Raw genomic sequence first — 20,605 nt, 5'->3', positions numbered from 1 at the left:
AAACAATTTTGTATTCCTCAAGGTTCTAACCCTATTACAAGTTGCTCCTGATGCAGCTAGCTGAACTAATTTGCTTTCTAAATATTGCTCTATTTCACATTATCATGTCAATTGGATAAATGATGTGAAGCATCACCTTTCTTTTTGTTCATGTTAATGGCATGTTTCCTCCTGTTAAATGCTTGTTGGTCAGTTAATGTTCTCAAGACAAGGTGGGTGAGGTAATCTCTTTTATTAGACCAACTTCTATTGGTGAGAGAGATGAGCTTACACAGAGCTCTTCTACAGGTCTGGGAAAGGTACTCAAGGTGTCACAGCTAAATACAGTGTGGAACAGATTATTTAGCATAAGTAATTAACACATTTCCAGGGGCCATTCAAAGGTGAAGTGGCCAGTTAACACCTCTCCAGTCATAGGGGGAAATGGGGGCCAGGGGAAGAGAAAAGGCTGGGGGAGGAAGAATTTGTGGGTTATAGCTTGTTTTAATAACCCATAAATCCACTTTGTCTATTCAGTCCATGATTTTTAGTATCTAGCAAAGTTATGAATTTAAGCTCTCAGGCTCGTCGCTTAAAGGTGTCGTGCAGCTTTCCCTTGAGGATGAGGAAGGAGGCCTTGTCTACACGGCCACTTTACAGCACTGACACTTTCTCGCTCAGGGGTGTGAAAAAACACACCCCTGAGCAATGCAAGCTTCAGTGCTGTAAAGTGGCAGCGTAGACGGTACACCAGCAAGGGGAGCCGCACTCCCAGCACTGGGAGCTACTCCTCCCGTGGGGGTGGGTTTTTACAGCGCTGGGAGAGCTCTCTTCCAGCACCGGTGCGGCGGCTAAACCGCCGTGGCAGCACTTTAGTGTTGGTAGTGAAGACATATCCTGAGAGGGCACATATAGAATGATCCCTTTGTGACATAGGTGATGGTGTGTGTCTCTTAGCATTTTCCTGTATGAGTTCATTCCACAGCACAGCAATTGTCTCATTCAGGGCTGTAACCAGGGCAAGCGAGGTAGCCACCCAGGGTGCAAAGCCACTTGGGCTGGTGGGGAGTGCCACCTCCAGACCCTGACTCACCTCAGCGAGTCACCCAGGCATGTAGTGCACTGGATGAGCTACACCAGCAATTCTCAACCAGGGATCAGGGTTTTAGGGGGGCCATCAAGCAGGGCTAGTATTAGACTCACTGGGGCTTGGGGCAGAAAGCTGAAGCCCCCCATGCAGGGCTGAAACCCGGAGCCCCACCAACCGGGACTGAAGCTAAAGCCTGAACAAATTAGCTTCATGGGGCCCCAGTGATGTGGGGCCCTAGGCAATTGACCTGCTTGCTACCCCATAATGCTGGCCTTGGCTTTTATATGTAGAAAAGTAATCATGGCACAGGTGGGCTGTGGAGTTTTTATAGTGTAGAGGGGCAAATGCCCCACTTCTGGAGAACAGGGGTTAAAAGCAGCCAAGTTAGGCTGATTGGGGAAACAGCCATAGCTGTGGCCAGCTCAATTAGGGTCCAGCTGGCCCTGATAAGAGGACTGTGGGCCAGGAGCTGAGGGAGTCTCTCTCCAGCTGTGGAGGGAGAAGGGCTAGCTGCCTGAGAGGAAGGTACGTGAGCTGGAGCAGTGATAGGGAATAGGGTAAGGGAGCTGGGGAACTCCAGCCTGGTAAACCCCAGGTTACAAGCCTTGGTGAAGGCCTACAGAGGTACTGGGGCTGCAGAGACACAGCCTGGGAATAGGCAAAGGCAGCAGGTCCTAACCCCTTGCTAATGATGTTACCATTATACTGCAGTTTGCCCCAGTGAGTGGGGGCTAGATGATGACTGGCAGTAGCTACTGAGGCAAGGTGGGTTTAGAGGATTGGGGGTTCCCCTGGGAAGGGAGACCTAGAATGAGGGGGCATTGTTGGGGCAGAACCCCAAAGGTAAAGGGAACTAGGGTCCAGGAGGGATACAGGGCTAGTGGCAGGCAAGAGACTGGCCAGCAGAGGATGCTCCAAAGCTGGGGAAGAGTTAATTCCCAAGATGACCAGCAGGAGGTGCTGCACCAGTGAGTCTTTGCCTTACTCCATATAGCATGTTGGGGGGAGGATGGGACCTCAGAAAGAATAAGATTGAAACCCCCTGAGCTACAGCACGTGTTGTGATAGACCTGTGTAGGGCCCAGGGAACTTGAAAAGTGTGTTGCAGGGGGTGTTTGTCATCACAGAAATGGAGATATGTCTTCAGGGTTTGCATCTGTTGTTCTGGTAGTGCCTGGTGCCGCTTTGGGTTGGTGTCTAATGGCCTATGGCAGGGGTGGGCAAACTTTTTGGCCTGAGGGCCACAGCTGGGCATAAAATTGTATGGTGGGCCATGAATGCTCACAAAATTGGAAGTTGGAGTGAGGGCTCTGGCTGAGGGTGTGGGCTCTGGGGTGGAGCTGAGGCGTGTACTCTGGGCTGGGACCAAGAGGTTTAGAGGGTGGGAAGGGGATCAGGGCTGGGGTTGGGGCATTGGGGGGAGGGAGGGATGCCTCAGGGGTGCAGCCTCCAGGCAGCACTTACTTCAAGCAGCTCCTGGAAGCAGCGGCATGTCCCTTCTCCAGCTCCTATGTGGAGGTGCAGCTAGGGGGCTCTGTGTGCTGCCCTGTCTAGCAGGCAGCGCTCCTGCAGCTCCTATTGGCTGTGGTTCCCAGCCAATGGGAGCTGCGGGGGGAGGACTTGAGGCAGGGGCAGCAGGCGGAGAGCCCCCTAGCTGCCCCTACGTGTAGGAGCTGGAGTGGAGACATGTTGCCACTGCTTCAGGGAGCTGCACGGTAAGCCCCTGACCCTGCTCTGGCGCTCCAGCTGGGAAGCCTCTAACCCTGCTTCCCGGAAGGAGCTCGAGGGCTGGATTAAAAGGCCTGACAGGCCAAACATGGTCCACGGGCTGTAGTTTGCCCACCCAGTCTATGGGGACCTTGCTTCTGACTCTGAGTTTGAGGAGGGAGGTTGTTTGAAAGCCAGAAGAGGGAGTTCAGGAAAGATGTCTTTCAGGATGGCATCTCCCTTGACTATGGGTTGTAACTTTTCAATGATACCTAGTATGGGTTCCAGTGTGGGGGTGGCGGGTTAACATTTGCAGCCTATTAGAGCATTACACTTCATTTGTATAAACTGTCAACTAGCCTCTCAAGGTTGTGTCTGCACTAGACTCTTCTGCACTGGTAGCAGATATGAGTTATAGTGTACAGCAGATGTTATTTTAGCCACCATGTCAACTAATCCTGCCCAAAGCAGGTCAAATCATCTTAATTAATGGCAACTATTGCCAGTGGCCTGCCTACATTAGTACCCCCACCAGTAGAGCTGTGCAATTAGTAAATATTAAGGATATTCCCCTGTAAGCGAGGCCCAAAGGAACTGAGAAGACCAGCAAGATAAGTATTTGCTATTAACAGACCCCAGCCCTTGACAATGTATAGCAATTGATTGATTTACCAGTTGTGTCTTGGGTAGCCCAAGCTACCCATCCTAAAACAGTGTAAAGTTTGCACAATCCAGGTGGGACATCTGCCAACTGTCAGAGGACAGCTTCAACTGGCAAAACTCGTTAATCTGCCAACAGAGTGCCCTCTTCGGCAACCATCTCCTCCACCACCACAACGTGGTATGTCGCCTGCCCTTGCAGGGTCATTGTCAAGTAATCCTTTCTGACCCATGTTCCTGCTTGGCTGTTTCTCAGCCAGCAAGCAGTAGTCACTAACAGACTGCAATCTCTCCCTTTCTGCCCTCCCTCCCCCAACAGTATCCCCCACAGGACACGTTTTCTCCTCCTCAGACTGAGGTACTAATCAACAGGAAGATGACAATACTGGAAGAGGTCATGAAGGGGGCAGGGACTGGCATTGCTAGATTATTGCTTGAAGAGCCGCAGAGCAGGAGCTGAGGGGCACTGTAGGGGAAATGGGGAGATCTCCTATAGGGAGAAGAGTGAGGGAGGCCTTCAGCTGGCTAACTACCTTGTGCACTGGCTGAGCAAGCTGTCAGAGTTGACAGCACCCAGGCCAGCACACAGTGACTGAACAAATGAAAAGATCCAATAGCTGGAACTTGAGTCTAAACAAGTTGATTGGAAATAAGATGAACATTTTTAAAAGTATTGAACAGTTTCCCTACAGAAGTGGTAGATTACCCATCACTTGAAGTCTTCTAATCAAACCTGGATATTTTTCAAAAAGAGTTGTTAGTTCAACCGTAAGTGATCTGATGCAGGAATCATGGGATGTAATTCTATGGCCACTATTATACAAGAGGTCACTCTCTAGAATCTCGATAATCATAAGGGTCTCTTCTGAACTTAGTCTATGAACTTCAGTGGAGGCTTTATTCCTATAAATTTTGGGATAACTATCCTAAATTGATTGTGGCCTCCCTATCAAAGTGAGTGTGTGGCTGTAAATGCATTTCAATTAACTGATCTCACTAATGTCTAATGTGCTGTACTATACTTTAATATGACATTTTCTACAGGAATTTAAAAGACCGTCTTGCTGCCCTCCTGGATATTGTGGAAGTGTCTCAGCTAATAAAGAGAACTAGTCAAAATACACTTTTAAAGATTATTTCAGTTGAGGCTGTTGAGATTTTTCCCTTCAAAGAATATTCAGGAAACAATTACTAGGATGTGATATTAAAACACCTGTATCTTGGGTTATTTGGTTGCTATCTGGTAACATTCAGGGCACAAGGTTATGTCTAATAAGTTACTTTATGGACATTTTAGAGGTAATATTAGACAATCCCTTGAGAATTATTCAAATCCTTGGGCACATCAAACTATCAAGAATTTTGCTTTCCTAAAGTAACGGAATACCTGTGACAGTTGGGGCATGGGCATCTACTTGCTAATCAATACTTTTGCAAAAGATTATACTATCTGTAACTGTTCCTTGCCTTCATCTGCTGGCTTTATACTTGTGCATGATTTGATGACTGGACATCTGTTCTGAAATTGCTCTAAGTTATTTACCTTACTATAGTGAAGCGTAACTTTTCAGAAAGCAGCTGCTTTTTTTTCCCTGAGGAGAAAACACACACACACACAGTTAAAACCTGATCCTGCATTCCTTGTATACCTCAAAATGTCCATTGTCTTTAGGGGAAGGATTAGGTACACAAGAAATGCAGATTGAGCCTATTTCCATTGCTTTGAATCAATCCAAACCTTTCTTCAGCTGACTGCACAAGTATCCTCACTTACTGTATTTCTTTATTTTTTTACAGGGAGATAGTAACTGGGATTGTCAAAACAGACTTCAGGGGCTTTAGACACCTTTCATTAATAAGCCAAAGGAATGATCAAGTTCTGAATTTATAACATGCTACAAGTTTATTCTATGACTAAGTTTATGCTGCTTTTGCTTAGAAAACTTCAATACGGAATTCTGTTATTGAATGGCTTCTGATTTTTTGTAGTGGGGTTACATCTCTTTTCACAAAATTATAAAAAAGCAGGAAACACATAACTGAGTGACAGTAAAATTTAAGCCACACCTATTACTGAGAAACTGTGATTTTCCTCCCCCTGCACTTCTAACAGAGTAATTCTAAACTGTAGCATTCAACACATCTCCTGAGTTTCCAGGCTGAAATAGGGCAATGTAAACTTTACAGCATCTGTTGCTTTTGGAAACAGTCACTTCACATCTGTTGTCTCGGCAGTGCGGTGTCTAAGCAGGGTGTAAAAAGGTACTTTATAACAACCAGTATTGTTCCTGTCAGAGTGGTAATTTACAGATTCATACCAGATCGTAGGACTGGGTTTCCTCATTTTTACACCCTGTAGAAAGTTTTAATTGAGGTACTTGAAGTACGCACCAAAGCAACACCTCCTAATATCATCATCAGATCCAGGTCTAGTGAGTGACCTGAAAGAGGTTTTCCAAATGATTAAGGGACGAAGTTATCAAAGGTGGAAAGTTTTCAGAGTTCCTTTCCTTGTATTTTCAACATTACTGGGCCCATACCATTGTGCTTAAATTATCAATATTTCTGAAAGGGGAGATTTCAGACCCTTTAGCAGACGTTTTGTCAAACTCAAAACTAAACAGGAAAACTTCTGTAAGAGGAATTTTGTGACCTGAAATCGCTAAAGCTCATGCTCAAATAAATTGGTTAGTCTCTAAGGTGCCACAAGTCCTCCTTTTCTTTTTGCGAATACAGACTAACACGGCTGTTCCTCTGAAACCGCTATAACACAAAATGGTAAAGCATGGTATTTAAATGCGGATCTGCGATGTTTTGCTTGTAATTATCGGGTTTCCCTTGGGTGGAGGGCGAGGGAAGGAGAATTTGAGAGTTTGGCAAGTTACCGAAATGATTACATAGGAAACTTGTTTATTGCCTCATTACTACCCATTTCCTTCCAACTAGATAATCTCTGTATTCATTTAAATCAAAAAGGAAGGGAGAGGAGCCTGTGAGCAGAAGCAGCATAACAACTGCTCGCTCTGGTTTTGTGCCACGTGTTTAATTTCCTACAAATTCCCATTTAATAGCTTGACCGCCAGCTTCTGATGAAGATTTACATTCCTTCCCCCAACAACTTAATTTCCTAACACTAGATTTTTCTGGTTCGAAACCTGACAAGTCACAAAATTTGCCACTACCAAAAATAAATCCCACCGCATTGCCACCCTCCTGGCTCACTGAAACGCTTGTTCCTGCGATTACAGTAATTACAGCCCCAGCGTGAGCTCCATACAAGTGCTAAATGAAACAGCACATCAATTAAAAAATAAACACTCCATTCTAGGAGTAAGACAACCCCCTGGGATGTCCTAACAAGCGTAAATGAACCTGCCAGGCTGCCGGCCTCCCCGCCGCCTCCCTAGCTTCTCTCGTTTAAGGTGGTTTAGAAAGTGAGGGGGAAGGGTTAATTGAAGCACTAACAAGTGGCAGATAAAGAAGCCGAAATCCCCACTGCAATCTCGTTTTACCTACATCCTAGAAGTGCAACTTGAAAGCGGGCGATTAGTTCAGAACCCCTGAAACTACTGGAATCAAAAGAGGAACACTCCCCCCCCCCCCCCCCGCCTAGATATTGTTCCCTACTGAGTACCTACCTGTTGGAGAGATTTGTCCAATCGACTATTTAAACCACGTTTATTTTACATATCTGCCTTTCGGAGGGAGATGCTGTGGTTTTGGGATTAATTTTCAGTCTATTTTTTATTTTCCCCCTTTCGAAAGGATATTTCCAGGTGTCTCACTGAGCCATTAAATCTCCCTCACTTTCGGGATTCTTGCACTCAACTAGACCTCACTTTAGGTTCATCCAAGTAACTACGCTTTGTCTCCTAGGCAGATCCTTCCTGAAATGAGACTTGGAACAATTATTTAGAAGGTGGGTAACAGTCCAGTGACACATCCATGGCAGGTTATATATCTCTCCCCTCTTCCCCCCCCCCCGCCCTCGTCAACTGCTCTGAGTAAAAACTGGGGAAGAAGATGACCCTATATTATCAACAATGTTCCCAAAAATTTCTGTCAATGCGCCCAAACCCCCAAAAAACACCAGCTGGTCTGATTAAGACCAACGTTATCACTAATCCAGCAGAAGGAGACTTTACAAGAAACAGCCAACCACCATGTCAAGCAGTCAGATGAATAGACTTTAAACATTAAGAGTGACAATGCCATCACTTATTAAGCAGAAATTCTTCTTAATGTCACTATCTTCTCTTCTTCTCCTCCTCCTCCTTTCCCCCCCCCCCCCCCCAATCACTGAACTCGGCAGAGACTTCTACTTTACAGTTGATACAAAGATCTGGACCCTAAAGAGGTAACAATTTGGGGGCACAAACATAGGCATTTATATAAACTACCGATGCTCTTTGACCCCCAGGTACCAGTAATGACTGAAAGACTATGTCGGGATTTAGAGGTGGGTCCCCCAAGGCCTAAATTGTATTCATTCAGAATTGGCTCTGACAGTCTAAGGAATAACTAAATCATGTGCAGCATATGGAGCTGCGCTCCATCAGCTGCCCTTAATCCTTATCTGTGCTGTTGCAAAACAATTCTCAACACTGTAAACTTGCCCTCTCTCCGGGCAAGAGACTGAGGTAAACTTGAACTTATCTGTGTTCCACTGCGTAGAATCCAAGCTCCTACTGAAACTTCCATTGCAGGGCGATATGATCCTGCCACCAAGTGTAAACAGTATCTATTTTAAGCAGCTCTTGGTGCGGAAGCACAGCCTCTCTAAAATGACACACAAAATTTAACCAGCTGTCAGTTTCACTGGGATAACTCAAATTCCATATAAATATCAGTTTAATGAATTGCTCTCTCTGGTGAGTGCATTTTTATGACTTTTTTTTTATATATCTCAGGCTAAAATTTTGTTTTATGCTTTATCTACTACATATCCTTGGTGGTAGCTGACATCATTAATAGCTTACCCCCCCCCCTTTTTTTTTTTGGACAGATGTATTGTATATGGCAGCCTAAAAGGTACGGTGGCTTTAGAGAAGCGCTGATTTTAAAAAACCCAACAAAATATGTAAGACCAGGAGGCTACATCTACCCGAGCACGGTTTTCTGCCACCAGTATTCCCACTTCAGCCAGTGGAGGCTATTCCCAGGCTTGTCTGCAGGTCCAACCTCCCATCTGGTTGGGATTTGGCCTTAATATTTTGTAGTATATTCTAATATAGATAGAGAAGCGAATACTCGCACTGTTTTACATTGTTTGCAGAAAGCACTGAAGATCGACGCTCACCGGGAATGCATTCTCAGGAACCCTGGCGCTTTGATAAGTAGAGGATTTTAAAACACAGATGAAAACTTATTCTTACTCCTAGGCAAAGCAGTAGCCAGAGGTCTCTGAAACCATACCACGAAAAGGAAAAGAAATGCCCCCAAACTAGAAGGGAGTCTCCCCTTCCTTGTTTAAGAATTCTCTTCACTACTTGTCTGCCAGGAAACATTTACAGCTCATAAACTGCACCTTAAAGGAACAGACATCGCCCGTAGAAAATCGTGAGGGAGAATGAGCACAGCGGATTTCGCAAACAAGGTGCGGAGGGCAGAGCGCTGAGTCCGTTCCACCTTAAGGGAGGTTGCGGGCCGGCTTCCCTGCTCCCCGCCCGCAGCCCGCGTGATAGGTGGCTGGGGCGCGAGGGGCGGGGCCCGGCAGCGCTCGGTATAAATATTCATGAGAGCGCGGTGCCCGGCCTGGCGCTGCCGGGGCCCGAGAGCGAGAAGTTGTGCAAAGGGCGCTGTGGCTGCCGAGACCCAGGTGGCTCCGCAGCGGCGCGGGGGGATTACAGCGCCTGCGGCCGGACCGTGCTGCTGCGGGCTCGGGAAGCTCGCGCGGCTGCAGGGGCACCGGGGACCCCTCCCCCGGTGGTTCGGGCCGGCTGCTGGGGGCCGCGGGGGCCAGGTCCGTGGCTCAGGGAGCCCTCAGCCATCTTGGCTGGGCACCGCAGGGACTGAAGGCGAAAGTTGCGGCGCCCGGCCGGGAGCGCCGCGGCCGCTGGAGCAGCGGATGCAGCCCCCGAGCCGACAGGAGAGGCGACAGCGGCTGCGAAGCCTCCCCCGAGCGGACTGAGCGCGCACGCCCCCCGCGGGCTCTACGCGCCGGTCCAGGACCCGGAGCGCTGCAGGAGGCACTGACGGGGGCTGTGCGCAGGGCTCCCCGCTGCCCCGGACAGGCGAGAAGAGGCGTCCCCGGGGCTGTGTCCTTCCCGGCCAGGCGAGCCCCGCGGAGGGTGGCAGTGCGTTCCCTGGCACCTGCAACAGCGAGCCCGGGGGTTCGCCCTGCCTGCGGCGGGCAGAGACGGGACGCGGGGCTGCCGGCAGGGCGATACACCCCGGCGGCGGGGCGCTTGCTCTCCCCGGGGGAGGCTATTCCTCCGGGCCTTTGCGGTGCCCCCGGCGCCTTCCGCTACTAGGGGGCAGAGCGGACTCGGAGCTGCCGGGCGACCGCCTCCTGTCCCCGAGCATGGAGCGGAGTTACCTGCTGGAAATCACCTCGCTGCTCGCTGCCTTCTCCCTGCTGCAGCGCTCCAGCGCCGCCGCCTCCTCCGCTGCCGCCGCCGTCGCCTCGGCCAAGGAGCTGTCGTGCCAGGAGATCACCGTGCCCCTGTGCAAAGGCATCGGCTATAACTACACCTACATGCCCAACCAGTTCAACCACGACACGCAGGACGAGGCGGGGCTGGAGGTGCACCAGTTCTGGCCGCTGGTGGAGATCCAGTGCTCGGCCGACCTGCGCTTCTTCCTCTGCAGCATGTACACCCCCATCTGCCTGGAGGACTATAAGAAGCCGCTGCCGCCTTGCCGCAGCGTCTGCGAGCGGGCCAAGGCCGGCTGCGCCCCGCTCATGCGCCAGTACGGCTTCGCCTGGCCCGACAGGATGCGCTGCGACCGCCTGCCGGAGCAAGGCAACCCGGACACGCTGTGCATGGACTACAACCGCACCGACCTCACCACCGCCGCGCCGCCCCCGGCCAAGCCGCCGCACCGCGGTGGGAAGGCGGGGGGCGCGGCAAGGCCCCCCGCGGCCGCTGCGCCCCCGGCCGAGCTCCCCCGCAAGCCCCGGCCGCCTCCCCCTTGCGAGCCGGGCTGCCAGTGCCGGGCGCCCATGGTGTCGGTGTCCAGCGAGCGCCACCCGCTCTACAACCGGGTGAAGACGGGGCAGATCGCCAACTGCGCGCTGCCCTGCCACAACCCCTACTTCAGCCCGGACGAGCGCGCCTTCACCGCCTTCTGGATCGGCCTGTGGTCCGTGCTCTGCTTCCTCTCCACCTTCGCCACCGTCTCCACCTTCCTCATCGACATGGAGCGGTTCAAGTACCCGGAGCGGCCCATCATCTTCCTGGCCGCCTGCTACCTCTTCGTCTCGCTCGGCTACCTGGTGCGCCTGGTGGCCGGGCACGAGAAGGTGGCGTGCAGCGGCGGGGCAGGAGCCGGCGGAGCGGGGGCCGGAGCGGCGGGGGCCGGCGGGAGCGCCGCGGCGGGGGCTGCGGGCGGGCGGGGCGCGGCAGGGGGCGCGGCGGAGCTGCAGCCGGAGCTGGCGGGGGCCGAGCACGTGCGCTACGAGAGCACAGGCCCGGCGCTGTGCACCGTGGTCTTCCTGCTGGTGTACTTCTTCGGCATGGCCAGCTCCATCTGGTGGGTCATCCTCTCCCTCACCTGGTTCCTGGCCGCCGGCATGAAGTGGGGCAACGAGGCCATCGCCGGCTACGCGCAGTACTTCCACCTGGCCGCCTGGCTGCTGCCCAGCGTCAAGTCCATCGCCGTGCTGGCCCTCAGCTCCGTGGACGGCGACCCGGTGGCCGGCATCTGCTACGTGGGCAACCAGAGCCTGGAGAACCTGCGGGGCTTCGTGCTGGCGCCGCTGCTCATCTACCTGGCCATCGGCTCCATGTTCCTGCTGGCCGGCTTCGTCTCGCTCTTCCGCATCCGCAGCGTGATCAAGCAGCAGGGCGGCCCCACCAAGACGCACAAGCTGGAGAAGCTGATGATCCGCCTGGGGCTCTTCACCGTGCTCTACACCGTGCCGGCCGCCAGCGTGGTGGCCTGCCTCTTCTACGAGCAGCACAACCGGCCCCGCTGGGAGGCCACGCACAACTGCCCCTGCCTCCGCGACCAGCAGCCCGACCAGGCCCGCCGCCCCGACTACGCCGTCTTCATGCTCAAGTACTTCATGTGCCTGGTGGTGGGCATCACCTCCGGCTTCTGGGTCTGGTCCGGGAAGACCCTGGAGTCCTGGAGGGCCCTCTGCACCCGTTGCTGCTGGGCGAGCAAGGGAGCCGCAGGCGCCGGGCCCACGGCGGCAGGGGGTGGGGGGCAGGTAGCTGCCGCGACGGCGGCGGGGGGACTGGGGGGAGGAGGAGGAGGAGGAGGCGGCGGCGGCTCCATGTACAGCGATGTCAGCACTGGCTTAACGTGGAGATCGGGCACCGCCAGTTCGCTGTCCTACCCCAAGCAGATGCCCTTGTCTCAAGTGTGAGAGCTGGAGAGGCCCGTGGTAGGGAGCGGGGGGCGCTGGCCTGTATGAAATGCTCCCTCACTGTTTGGTGCCATTGATGAACCCCCTAATGGTCCCCATTAGCCACGGCTTGTGCAGAACAATTCAGCCGGCAGAGGCCCCAAGCACCGGCCCCCTCCCTCCCCGTCTCCATTCATACGCAGGGAGCATGTACTTCAAGGCGTCAGCTTATTGTTGTGCCGACAGAAAAGGGTGGAGGAGGCTCAGCAGTTTCTGCAGCGAGCAGGACAAGAAGCAGCTTCGGATTCTGTCTCTGGACTTGCAGTAGATCTTCCTTCAGCAGGGGTCCTCCCCACACCCAGTCCAACGGAGGAGGTTGATGGCCTGATGGGACTGCAGGTTTTGGGTATTCTTAATGACCAGGCAAATGCCTTAAACACACACACAAATCATGTCTTAATTATACACCCAAAATAAATACGGGTTTTGCAGTAAACGATGTATTTATATAATTATTTGTTACTTTGTACAAATATGTAAGATATGTATATATCCAAAGCTATACAGTCTGTAAATTTTTTTTGTAAAAAGTTTAGAGGCTCCCCCTGTAAGAGCAAATATTTGAGTATTCTATTTTGTCAATAAAATGACTTTTGATAAATGATTTTTCCAAGCTTCCCCCTCCTCCTACCCTGCTTATTCCAGATGGTGTTAGTAAACTCTGTCACTGAAAGATGTCACTATAAGCTATATTAGCAATGCAATCCTTAATGCAGTTACTTATCTAAATTAAAATGTGAGGGCTGTTTTTTTTAAAGAAAAACAAATTTTTAGACTGACTTGTTGAATGTCCTAAAACCTGAGGTGCCTTACAATAATTCTTTGCTGCTCTATGCTTTGTAAGCCATCACACTGTATGTAAACTAAAGTTGTAGGAGGCAGTAATCTCCCACATGCCTTGTTATGTATCCTGTAAAATGGATGTTATTTTAGGAATGTGAACACTCACACTACCTTTCATAGCTATTGTCTGTCTTTTGTAAGCACCTGATTTTAGAGGGGCTGCATACTGCTAACGTGTAAAGGTTAATGTTTCAAATCCATAGATCATGTTTTACAGTAGAACAGTGAGTTAAGAATTGTTAGATTAGTCTTTCCTTAACAGATTAAACTAACAGGTTAACATCTTAACCTTTCATACTTAACTTTTGTATATCAAATATGGTCCTATTTCAAAAGAAAAGGTATTGTTCTTCTGTCAAGACTAAGCTAATTTATTTGAGCAGAAGGCTGTTGAATTAACAGAAGAATGCTTTAGCAATTGTTGAACTTTTTACCTGTCTGCTCAGTGGCTCAGAACATCATTCCTTTAAGAGGAGCTAAATGAATAGGGTTAATCTGTAGGGAACTTGGTCTCTTTTGAGTTTGGAAAAACTTTGATCTTTTCTCTTCTCCAAACATGATGTATAGTCTGAAGTTTCTTTCCCTGCTGCTGGGTTCCTCTTGTTGCAGAATTGGCCACCATGGAGCCTTAAAGTTCTTCAATTACAGAGATGTGGGGCTTTTTTTAAAATAAAAAGAGGAAGACTTGTAACAGTTAGTGAACAGCAGAGGGAAAAGGGAGAACAGCCTTTTAAACAGCTTTTTCCCTGCATTGTTAGCCAGTCTGCAGGCAGCAGGGCATGGGATGGAGCAGTATAGAAAAAAGGCATGAATGCCCTACAGGTGGTCTGCTCACATAATCTACCCAATTTAAAGCATTTTCCTTTGCAGGACAATTGCACTACAAAACTCCCTTTTCTTTTTTACTCCTAATTGAAGCAAATTATAAACTAAAAGTTTTTCTTTTTAAAAAAAAAATCCTTTATTGCTGGGAAATTAATGACTAAATTCTGGTATGTTTTCAGAACTAGGATTCTGTAGACCATGAGAAGTAAAAGCTGCAGTAGACAGTTCTTTGCTCCAGAAAGATATTTTTATTCATTCTGCTTATTTTCTGAGAGATTAGTAATAATTTAAAAGCAATTGGTGAGGTTGTGTGTTAGCAATGAAAAGATAGCCCCAGGTCCCTTATTAACCTGTCAATCAAGATAAGAGATGGGCAACTGCCCTACTAATGACATAGGCATCAATCATCATTGGTGGGAAAAACTTTGTCCCAGTGAGTTTTGACTTGATTTTGGTGTCCCCTTCAGGAGATCCCATTACTAAACAGGAACTTCCAGTTTTACAGTTTTCAAAGTAGCAGCTGTGTTAGTCTATATTCTCAAAAAGAAAAAGAATACTTGTGGCACCTTAGAGACTAACAAATTTATTTGAGCATAAGCTTTAAGTGAGCTGTAGCTCACAAAAGCTTATGCTCAAATAAATTTGTTAGTCTCTAAGGTGCCACAAGTACTCCCTTTTCTTTTTGCAGTTTTATAGTGTTACTTGAATCATAAAGGGGAAGAGGGTGCACAAAAGGGCTGGACCTGCTACCTCTGTGTACAAACAATACTGAAGTGGCTCATATTTACAAGGAATACACCTCACTTTAAGACTTCCAGCTAGTGCTATTTATGCAGCATTGTAGCAAAGCCTGTATTAGAATAATATTTTATTTCAATAACAGATAGCTGAACAAGACTGTTACAGACATGCCTTTTTCTTTAGGTGAGTCAGATTGTGGTTTTAAAAACATACTTCCTACACCATGTGCACCACATACAAAATGAATGGGGTGTTACCTAGCACTTAGGAAAAAAACCTCCAAGTGGTTATGGAGGGAGTTTCCTCCTACTAAGGAATGCTTAATAAAGTCATATATTTTAGTATCTATTGCCAGATAAAATGTGGGCTCCTCTACCTACAGTCAACTCTAGAATCAAAGTTTGAAGAAACTTATTCTGAAGTATTTTTACAAGAGTTTGTTGAGTTATGTCTGCATGTGGTTGCTGTAGCAGGACACCCAAGTACTGCCATAAAAGCACTTTTAGCAAAAAGCTGTAACGTGGCTCTGCCTAAGCACCAGTTGAGGGAACCTCCTTTGATTATGCACACAAAGTTTAAAAAGCCATGAAGACTTTGTAGTTAATAGCTTACCAGCTACTTAATTATTTGAGAAATATCCTGCCAACTAGTACAACCCTGAGTCCTCCTACTGCCTCTTCAGCACAGTTACCATTTATTTCACTTTCTTATAACCATTAAGTAGTTTGCAAAATTGTCAGTATTATTAGAGATGGAGGTTCACCTCATAGTCATAATAGCTGACTCAAAGCTAGTTAGCAGTTGGCTTTGCTTTTAGCAGTGGGAAATAGGGTCAGAGCTGAACAATGGTGCAATGACAATGAAGTGTGTCTGAAGCTAGAAAATCAAAACTCATGTTTGGGCTGGAGAAGTTATATGCAATAAGGGCTTTAGAAGAACAATAGGAAGGTACTAGAAATACAAGAAAAGAGAAATCTGAAACAAACCATACTGCATTGTTTCTCAACTCAACAATGACAAGTCATTCCACCACAATTCATCAGTGTTCAAAATCTGACTCAGTTTCCAGATCAAACTAAGCAATGTACTGTGAATTATTACAGAACAGTTTAATGTGTGGTGACAATCTACCATATACCTAAAGTTACAAGACAGTTACTAAAAACTAATCACAGTAGAAACGCATGTAATGCATATTTCTTAAAAAGGACTAAAACCATTGATCAGTAATTTATACTACAGTGCCACCTCCTGGCCACATTCTAATAGATACATTGTATCCTTGTGTAACCAATTAATATGGTAAGCACAGAGTGGTCAGGATATATATGTTTAAACTGAGAGCTGATGCAAAGACTATAAATTATACAGCTTTCTACATAACTGATTGTGTGACAACATTTTGAAAAGTTGGATGTCTCAGTGAAGCCCCAGGGAGTTAATAGGATCTTATAGCTTAGTATCCAAGCTGAGTTGGGTAAATGGGAAGAACTGTGCTTACTTTATTTCCCCCCCCCCATCTATGGGCCAATGTACCTTTTAAACTTTTTCTCTTCCTGGACTCTTTTCCTTATATGGTCTTTCAAAAGGAAAATGTGGGTTGTTATCCATAATGCCAATGCAGTGCTGTAGCTTTTTAAGGAGGCAGAACTTCACAGGTGTACTAGAGCATGCTAATGAATAACAACTCACCATAGGGTTGGTTCCCTTGGAGCTATATGTTAGTCTTCTGGCCCCTGCTTGAAGTTTTCCCTGACATGAACAGTGCCAACAGCTGCCACAGATGATTATAATGAGTTAGTGAGACTGGAATTTGGGTCGGCAGGAGGGTTTTCTGTATAGCTATATTGAAAAAGTATGATGTGGGTTTAAGAGCCAGGCATTCTGGGAAACTTACCTTGGCCCATGCCATAACCACCACCCCCCACCACACCCTTATTTAAATAGTTACAACAAAAGCAAGAGATGCTTGAAAAGAGGTGTTGAGGATAGAGTGTCTGTTGTGGAATCCTCCTGTATAATACTTTAGAAAGCAAAATATCCTGGTACTTTCTAACTCTAGAGTTCTTTGTGCTTGACAAACTTTACCAACACCCTATGGAGAGATGTAAGCAATACTGTGTTCATCTTTACATGGGGAAGGGAACTTAAGGCTGAAGGGCAAAGTCAAGTGCCCAAGCTCAGAGCGGATGTCCGTGTCTGAGTTAGAGCAGGATTCTAAAGCTGGTAATCCAGACCTCAGTGAAGGCTGTACCAAAACTCCTATTGATTTCGGTCTGTCAATTTAATTTGTAAAAGCTCCAGAACAGAAACAGGATGTGTATCTCAAGCCTGCAATACTTTTCTTCCCAAACAGTACATAAAATGCAAGAGCTGATAGGAATGCCTCTGCTAGGGTCTTTCTGATAAATTAACAAACGCAGTGCAAGGAGCCTAAAGACTGGTGTAGGCTAAATGCTCTGCCCAATGTGGAGTAAATAAAAAGACAGATGTAGGACCTCAAGGAAAGCCAAAACGCTGTGGAGTGAAGGCTGCTTCAGGCCAGGAGGAGAAAGTCCAGGCTCATAGTAGAGGTTATTTGCTAAGGAAACAGATTCCTCCTGAGCATAGTAGGAGGAGGATAGAGGACAATTCTTACAAGATGGGTCCATTTTCAATATGTTTAAATTACCAGACAGCTCTGTCTGTCTAGGTTTTTATGAGAGTGCCCATCACTCTAGTGTATTGAGCTCATATAGCTGAGTGCAGTTGCCTTGAAGCAGGAACTGTGCAGTACATCATAGACATTTTTCACACTATCATAGTGCCTGGTATTTAAAATATGGAGTTATAATTTAATGTGATTTCGGTTTGACAAACTGCCTTAGAGACTACTTACTATCTCAGATCCAACACTGAATTGACCCTTCTGAAGGCTGGGATAATAATATCTTCATTCCTATAGGACAGTGGTTCCCAAACTTGTTCTGCTGCTTGTGCAGGGAAAGGTCCTGGGGGGCCGGGCTGGTTTGTTTACCTGCCGCGTCCACAGGTTCAGCTGAGGGACCTCTGCCTGCACTGCTTCCAGCAGCTCCCATTGGCCTGGAGCGGCGAATCGCAGCCACTGGGAGCTGCGATCAGCCAAACCTGTGGACGCGGCAGGTAAACAAACCAGCCCGACCCCCCAGGGGCTTTCCCCGCACAAGCGGTGGAACAAGTTTGGGTACCACTGCTCAAGGACTTTAATCTATGGTTTCAAAACACTTTACATGCACTAATGAATTAATTCTCACAAAAGTCCCCATGGGAAGCAAGCACAGGGAAGAGATTACCCTACATTGACATTCATTCTGTTGCAGGTCTAGGAATAGGACCCATGTTTTCTGACTCTGTGTCCTGTGCTTTAAGTGGTCATCTTTTCCTTTTTTCTCACACTTGATTTTAGATCTTCTACCTTCAGTAGCCCTAAATGCATCCACACTTTCTGAGCTATGACACCAAGTCTACCAGTGGATCAGACAGCCTCTGCTAGCAATCAAACTGCTATCTTTAAATTTTACAACCTTTGGGGCATAGGTCAGAGATGCATACATAATTCATTCTGAGATCTGGAGTGATTTGAAGAGAGTAATTAAAAGAGACACAAAACAGCATATTGAATGGGTTTCTCTGGGTTCAGGCATGAGAGAGGAAGGAGGAAAATAGGTTCACAAGGTAGTACAGAACAAAGGGGAAAAGAAGAAATGAGAGAGGCTGGAAACTTTAGCCTAAATAGTCCAAATTCAAAGTGTGTTGAGGCTCTCCAGTGACTGGTTATCATTAATATGTTTATTTAATCAGGCTCACATTAAGATGCACTGCCTGAGTAATGTTAATCTGAAATAAAAACTGATTGGGAGAGCAACTGATTCTTCCTTTCCCCAAACAGCTGGTAAATCCTTATGAACAACTCTCAAATGAAAAATCCTTACAAATAAACTAGTGTCTGATGAAAATCAGTATCCAGAACAAGTTTCCTTTGGCCTGTGGTGTGTGCATATGTGAATGGCAGGAACATGGGCTCTGGCTTTTGTCTTACTGCTGCATGTTAATGAGCAGCTAGGAGTGCCCTCAGCTGGCCCGAAGAGTGAACTTCATCCTCTTTTTGCCTAACTGCAAAGACTACCAGTTGCAGATTTATGCTTCAATTCATCAAAGCCTGCACGTACAATTATAGAAATGTATGACTGGCAGGGACCTCAACAGATCATCTAGTCCAGTCCCCTGCACCGAGGCAGGATTAAGTATTATCTAGCCCATTCCTGACAGGTGCTTGGAGGTTTTTAAGAACAGGTTAGACAATGACCGAGATTCCACAACCTCCATAGGTAATTTTGTTCCAGTGCTTAACTACCCTGACAGATAGGAAGTTTTTCCTAACATCTAACCTAAATTTCCCTAACTTAATTTAAGCCCTTTACCTCTTGTCCTGTCCTCAGTGGTTAATGAGAACAACTTGTCACCCTCCTCTTTGTAACAACTTTTTATGTATTTGAAAACTGTTATGTCCCCTCTGTCTTCTCTTGTCCAGATGAAACCCTACTTTTTCAATATTTCCTCAAAGGTCACATTTTCTAGACCTTTAATCACTTTTGTTGCTCTTCTCTGGGCTGTGCATATCTTCCCCAAAGTGTGAAGACAATACTCCAGTTGAGTAATACTCCAGAACTGAAGACAATACTCCAGTTGAGGCCTTATCAGTGACTAGTAGAGTGAAAGAATTACTTTTTACATCTTGTTTACAACACTCCTGCTAATACATTCCAGAATGATGTTCTTTTTGTTTTAGCTGGGTTTGTTTAGTTTTTTGCAACCATATTACATTGATTCATATTTAGTTTGATCCACTATACCCACCCACCCCAATCCCTTTCTGCAGTATTCTTTCTGAAGCAGTCATTTCCCATTTTGTATTTGAACAATTGATTATTTCTCTCTAAGGGTAATATTTTGCATTTGTCCTTATTGGATTTCATTCTATTTATTTCAGACCATTTCTCCAGTTTGTCAAGATCATTTTGAATTCTAATCCTGTCCTCCAAATCACTTGTAATCCCTTCCAGATTGGTATCATCTGCAAACATTATACGTTTATTCTTTATGCCATTATCATCTTAGACTTCAGTGGGACTTAGGCAGACGCTTAAGCATTTTGCTATATCAGGGCCATAGGAAACATTTCTCATAATTACACTGTAAACCTGACACACTTTGTCCTATACCACTTGCATGGATAGTGGTAATGAAAGGATTTCTACTTGCCAGTATGACTCCCCTGTGGGCTGAAGGTCATGGGAGGAAGTCTTCTCCAGAAGTAACCACTTAAGTCCCCGGCCCTACAAACACTTAAATATATAAGTGACTTGTAGACAGTGGAACTACTCACATGAGAAAAGTAATGCTCCGGATCAGAGCTGTGAGGAGAAGAATTTATTTATTGGAGACTAACATATTCCTATATTTAGATAGACAAGCTCAGGCAGCTTGCTCCCTACTCAGTGCTCAGAGGAGTGATAACCACAAGGTCCTTCACCTTCTCCGACTGACTTCAATACTTGTCCTATTTCCTGCCAATTTCTCTCATTCTCTTGGCCTCCTCTGTTCCATCTCTTTCCTTTCCTCACTTCCCGGACAGTTTTTCCCTGCTTCCCATCTTTCTCCCCCTGCTGCTGGAGCTACACTTCCTTCCTCTTCCATTTTTTCTTTATCCAAACTGCTGAACTCCAACAGTTTCAGAATCTCCTGGTTCCAGAGTTACACCCTTTCACCAGTTAAGTAGGCATCACCTGAGACATTTTGCTCACCATGAATGAAATTCACGTGGGTGCAGAGGGCCAGTACAAAGTCTGTGCACATCTAAGTCCCCCCTTGGATGCTTGAGTGGTGCACAGGATTTGTGCTGGCCCTCTGTGAGGGGTGAATTTCACTATTTAAATAGCAAAGAAGGTCATAGTTTTATCATATTTTTGCACCTAAACTTCAATTCTGCTTGGAAAAAATAGTTTACTAAAGAAATATGTAACTATTATTTCAGACCTATGTTATCACAAGGTAGAGAATTGGGATATCTTACTTGAATATCTCAGAATTAAGTGCTGGGGAGGGGGGGAGGAAGAATATTACATTAGTTGTTCTTCCCTACAGGAACATGTAGCCCCAAAGGCAAG

The 20,605-nt window shown here is 47.0% G+C and overlaps 1 protein-coding gene across 1 annotated transcript; it reads left to right on the top strand.

The window, feature by feature from the left end:
- The first annotated feature begins 9,203 nt into the window (after window positions 1–9,203).
- Window positions 9,204–13,046, top strand: FZD8 (frizzled class receptor 8). The gene has a single exon (XM_073334461.2). The coding sequence runs from the start codon at window positions 9,960–9,962 to the stop codon at window positions 11,970–11,972; it is 2,013 nt and encodes a 670-aa protein (XP_073190562.1). The 5' UTR covers window positions 9,204–9,959; the 3' UTR covers window positions 11,973–13,046.
- Window positions 13,047–20,605: the final 7,559 nt, after the last annotated feature.

Source organism: Lepidochelys kempii, chromosome 2, assembly GCF_965140285.1.
Source record: "Lepidochelys kempii isolate rLepKem1 chromosome 2, rLepKem1.hap1, whole genome shotgun sequence".
Classification (NCBI taxonomy): domain Eukaryota; kingdom Metazoa; phylum Chordata; order Testudines; family Cheloniidae; genus Lepidochelys; species Lepidochelys kempii.
The sequence above is the reverse complement of the archived record's forward strand: the minus strand, read 5'-3'. Positions and strand labels throughout refer to the sequence as shown.

What these genes read in the sequence shown, in the direction of transcription:
- FZD8 (XM_073334461.2), top strand. Translation starts at nt 9,960, where the DNA reads ATGGAGCGGAGTTACCTGCTGGAAATCACCTCGCTGCTCGCTGCCTTC.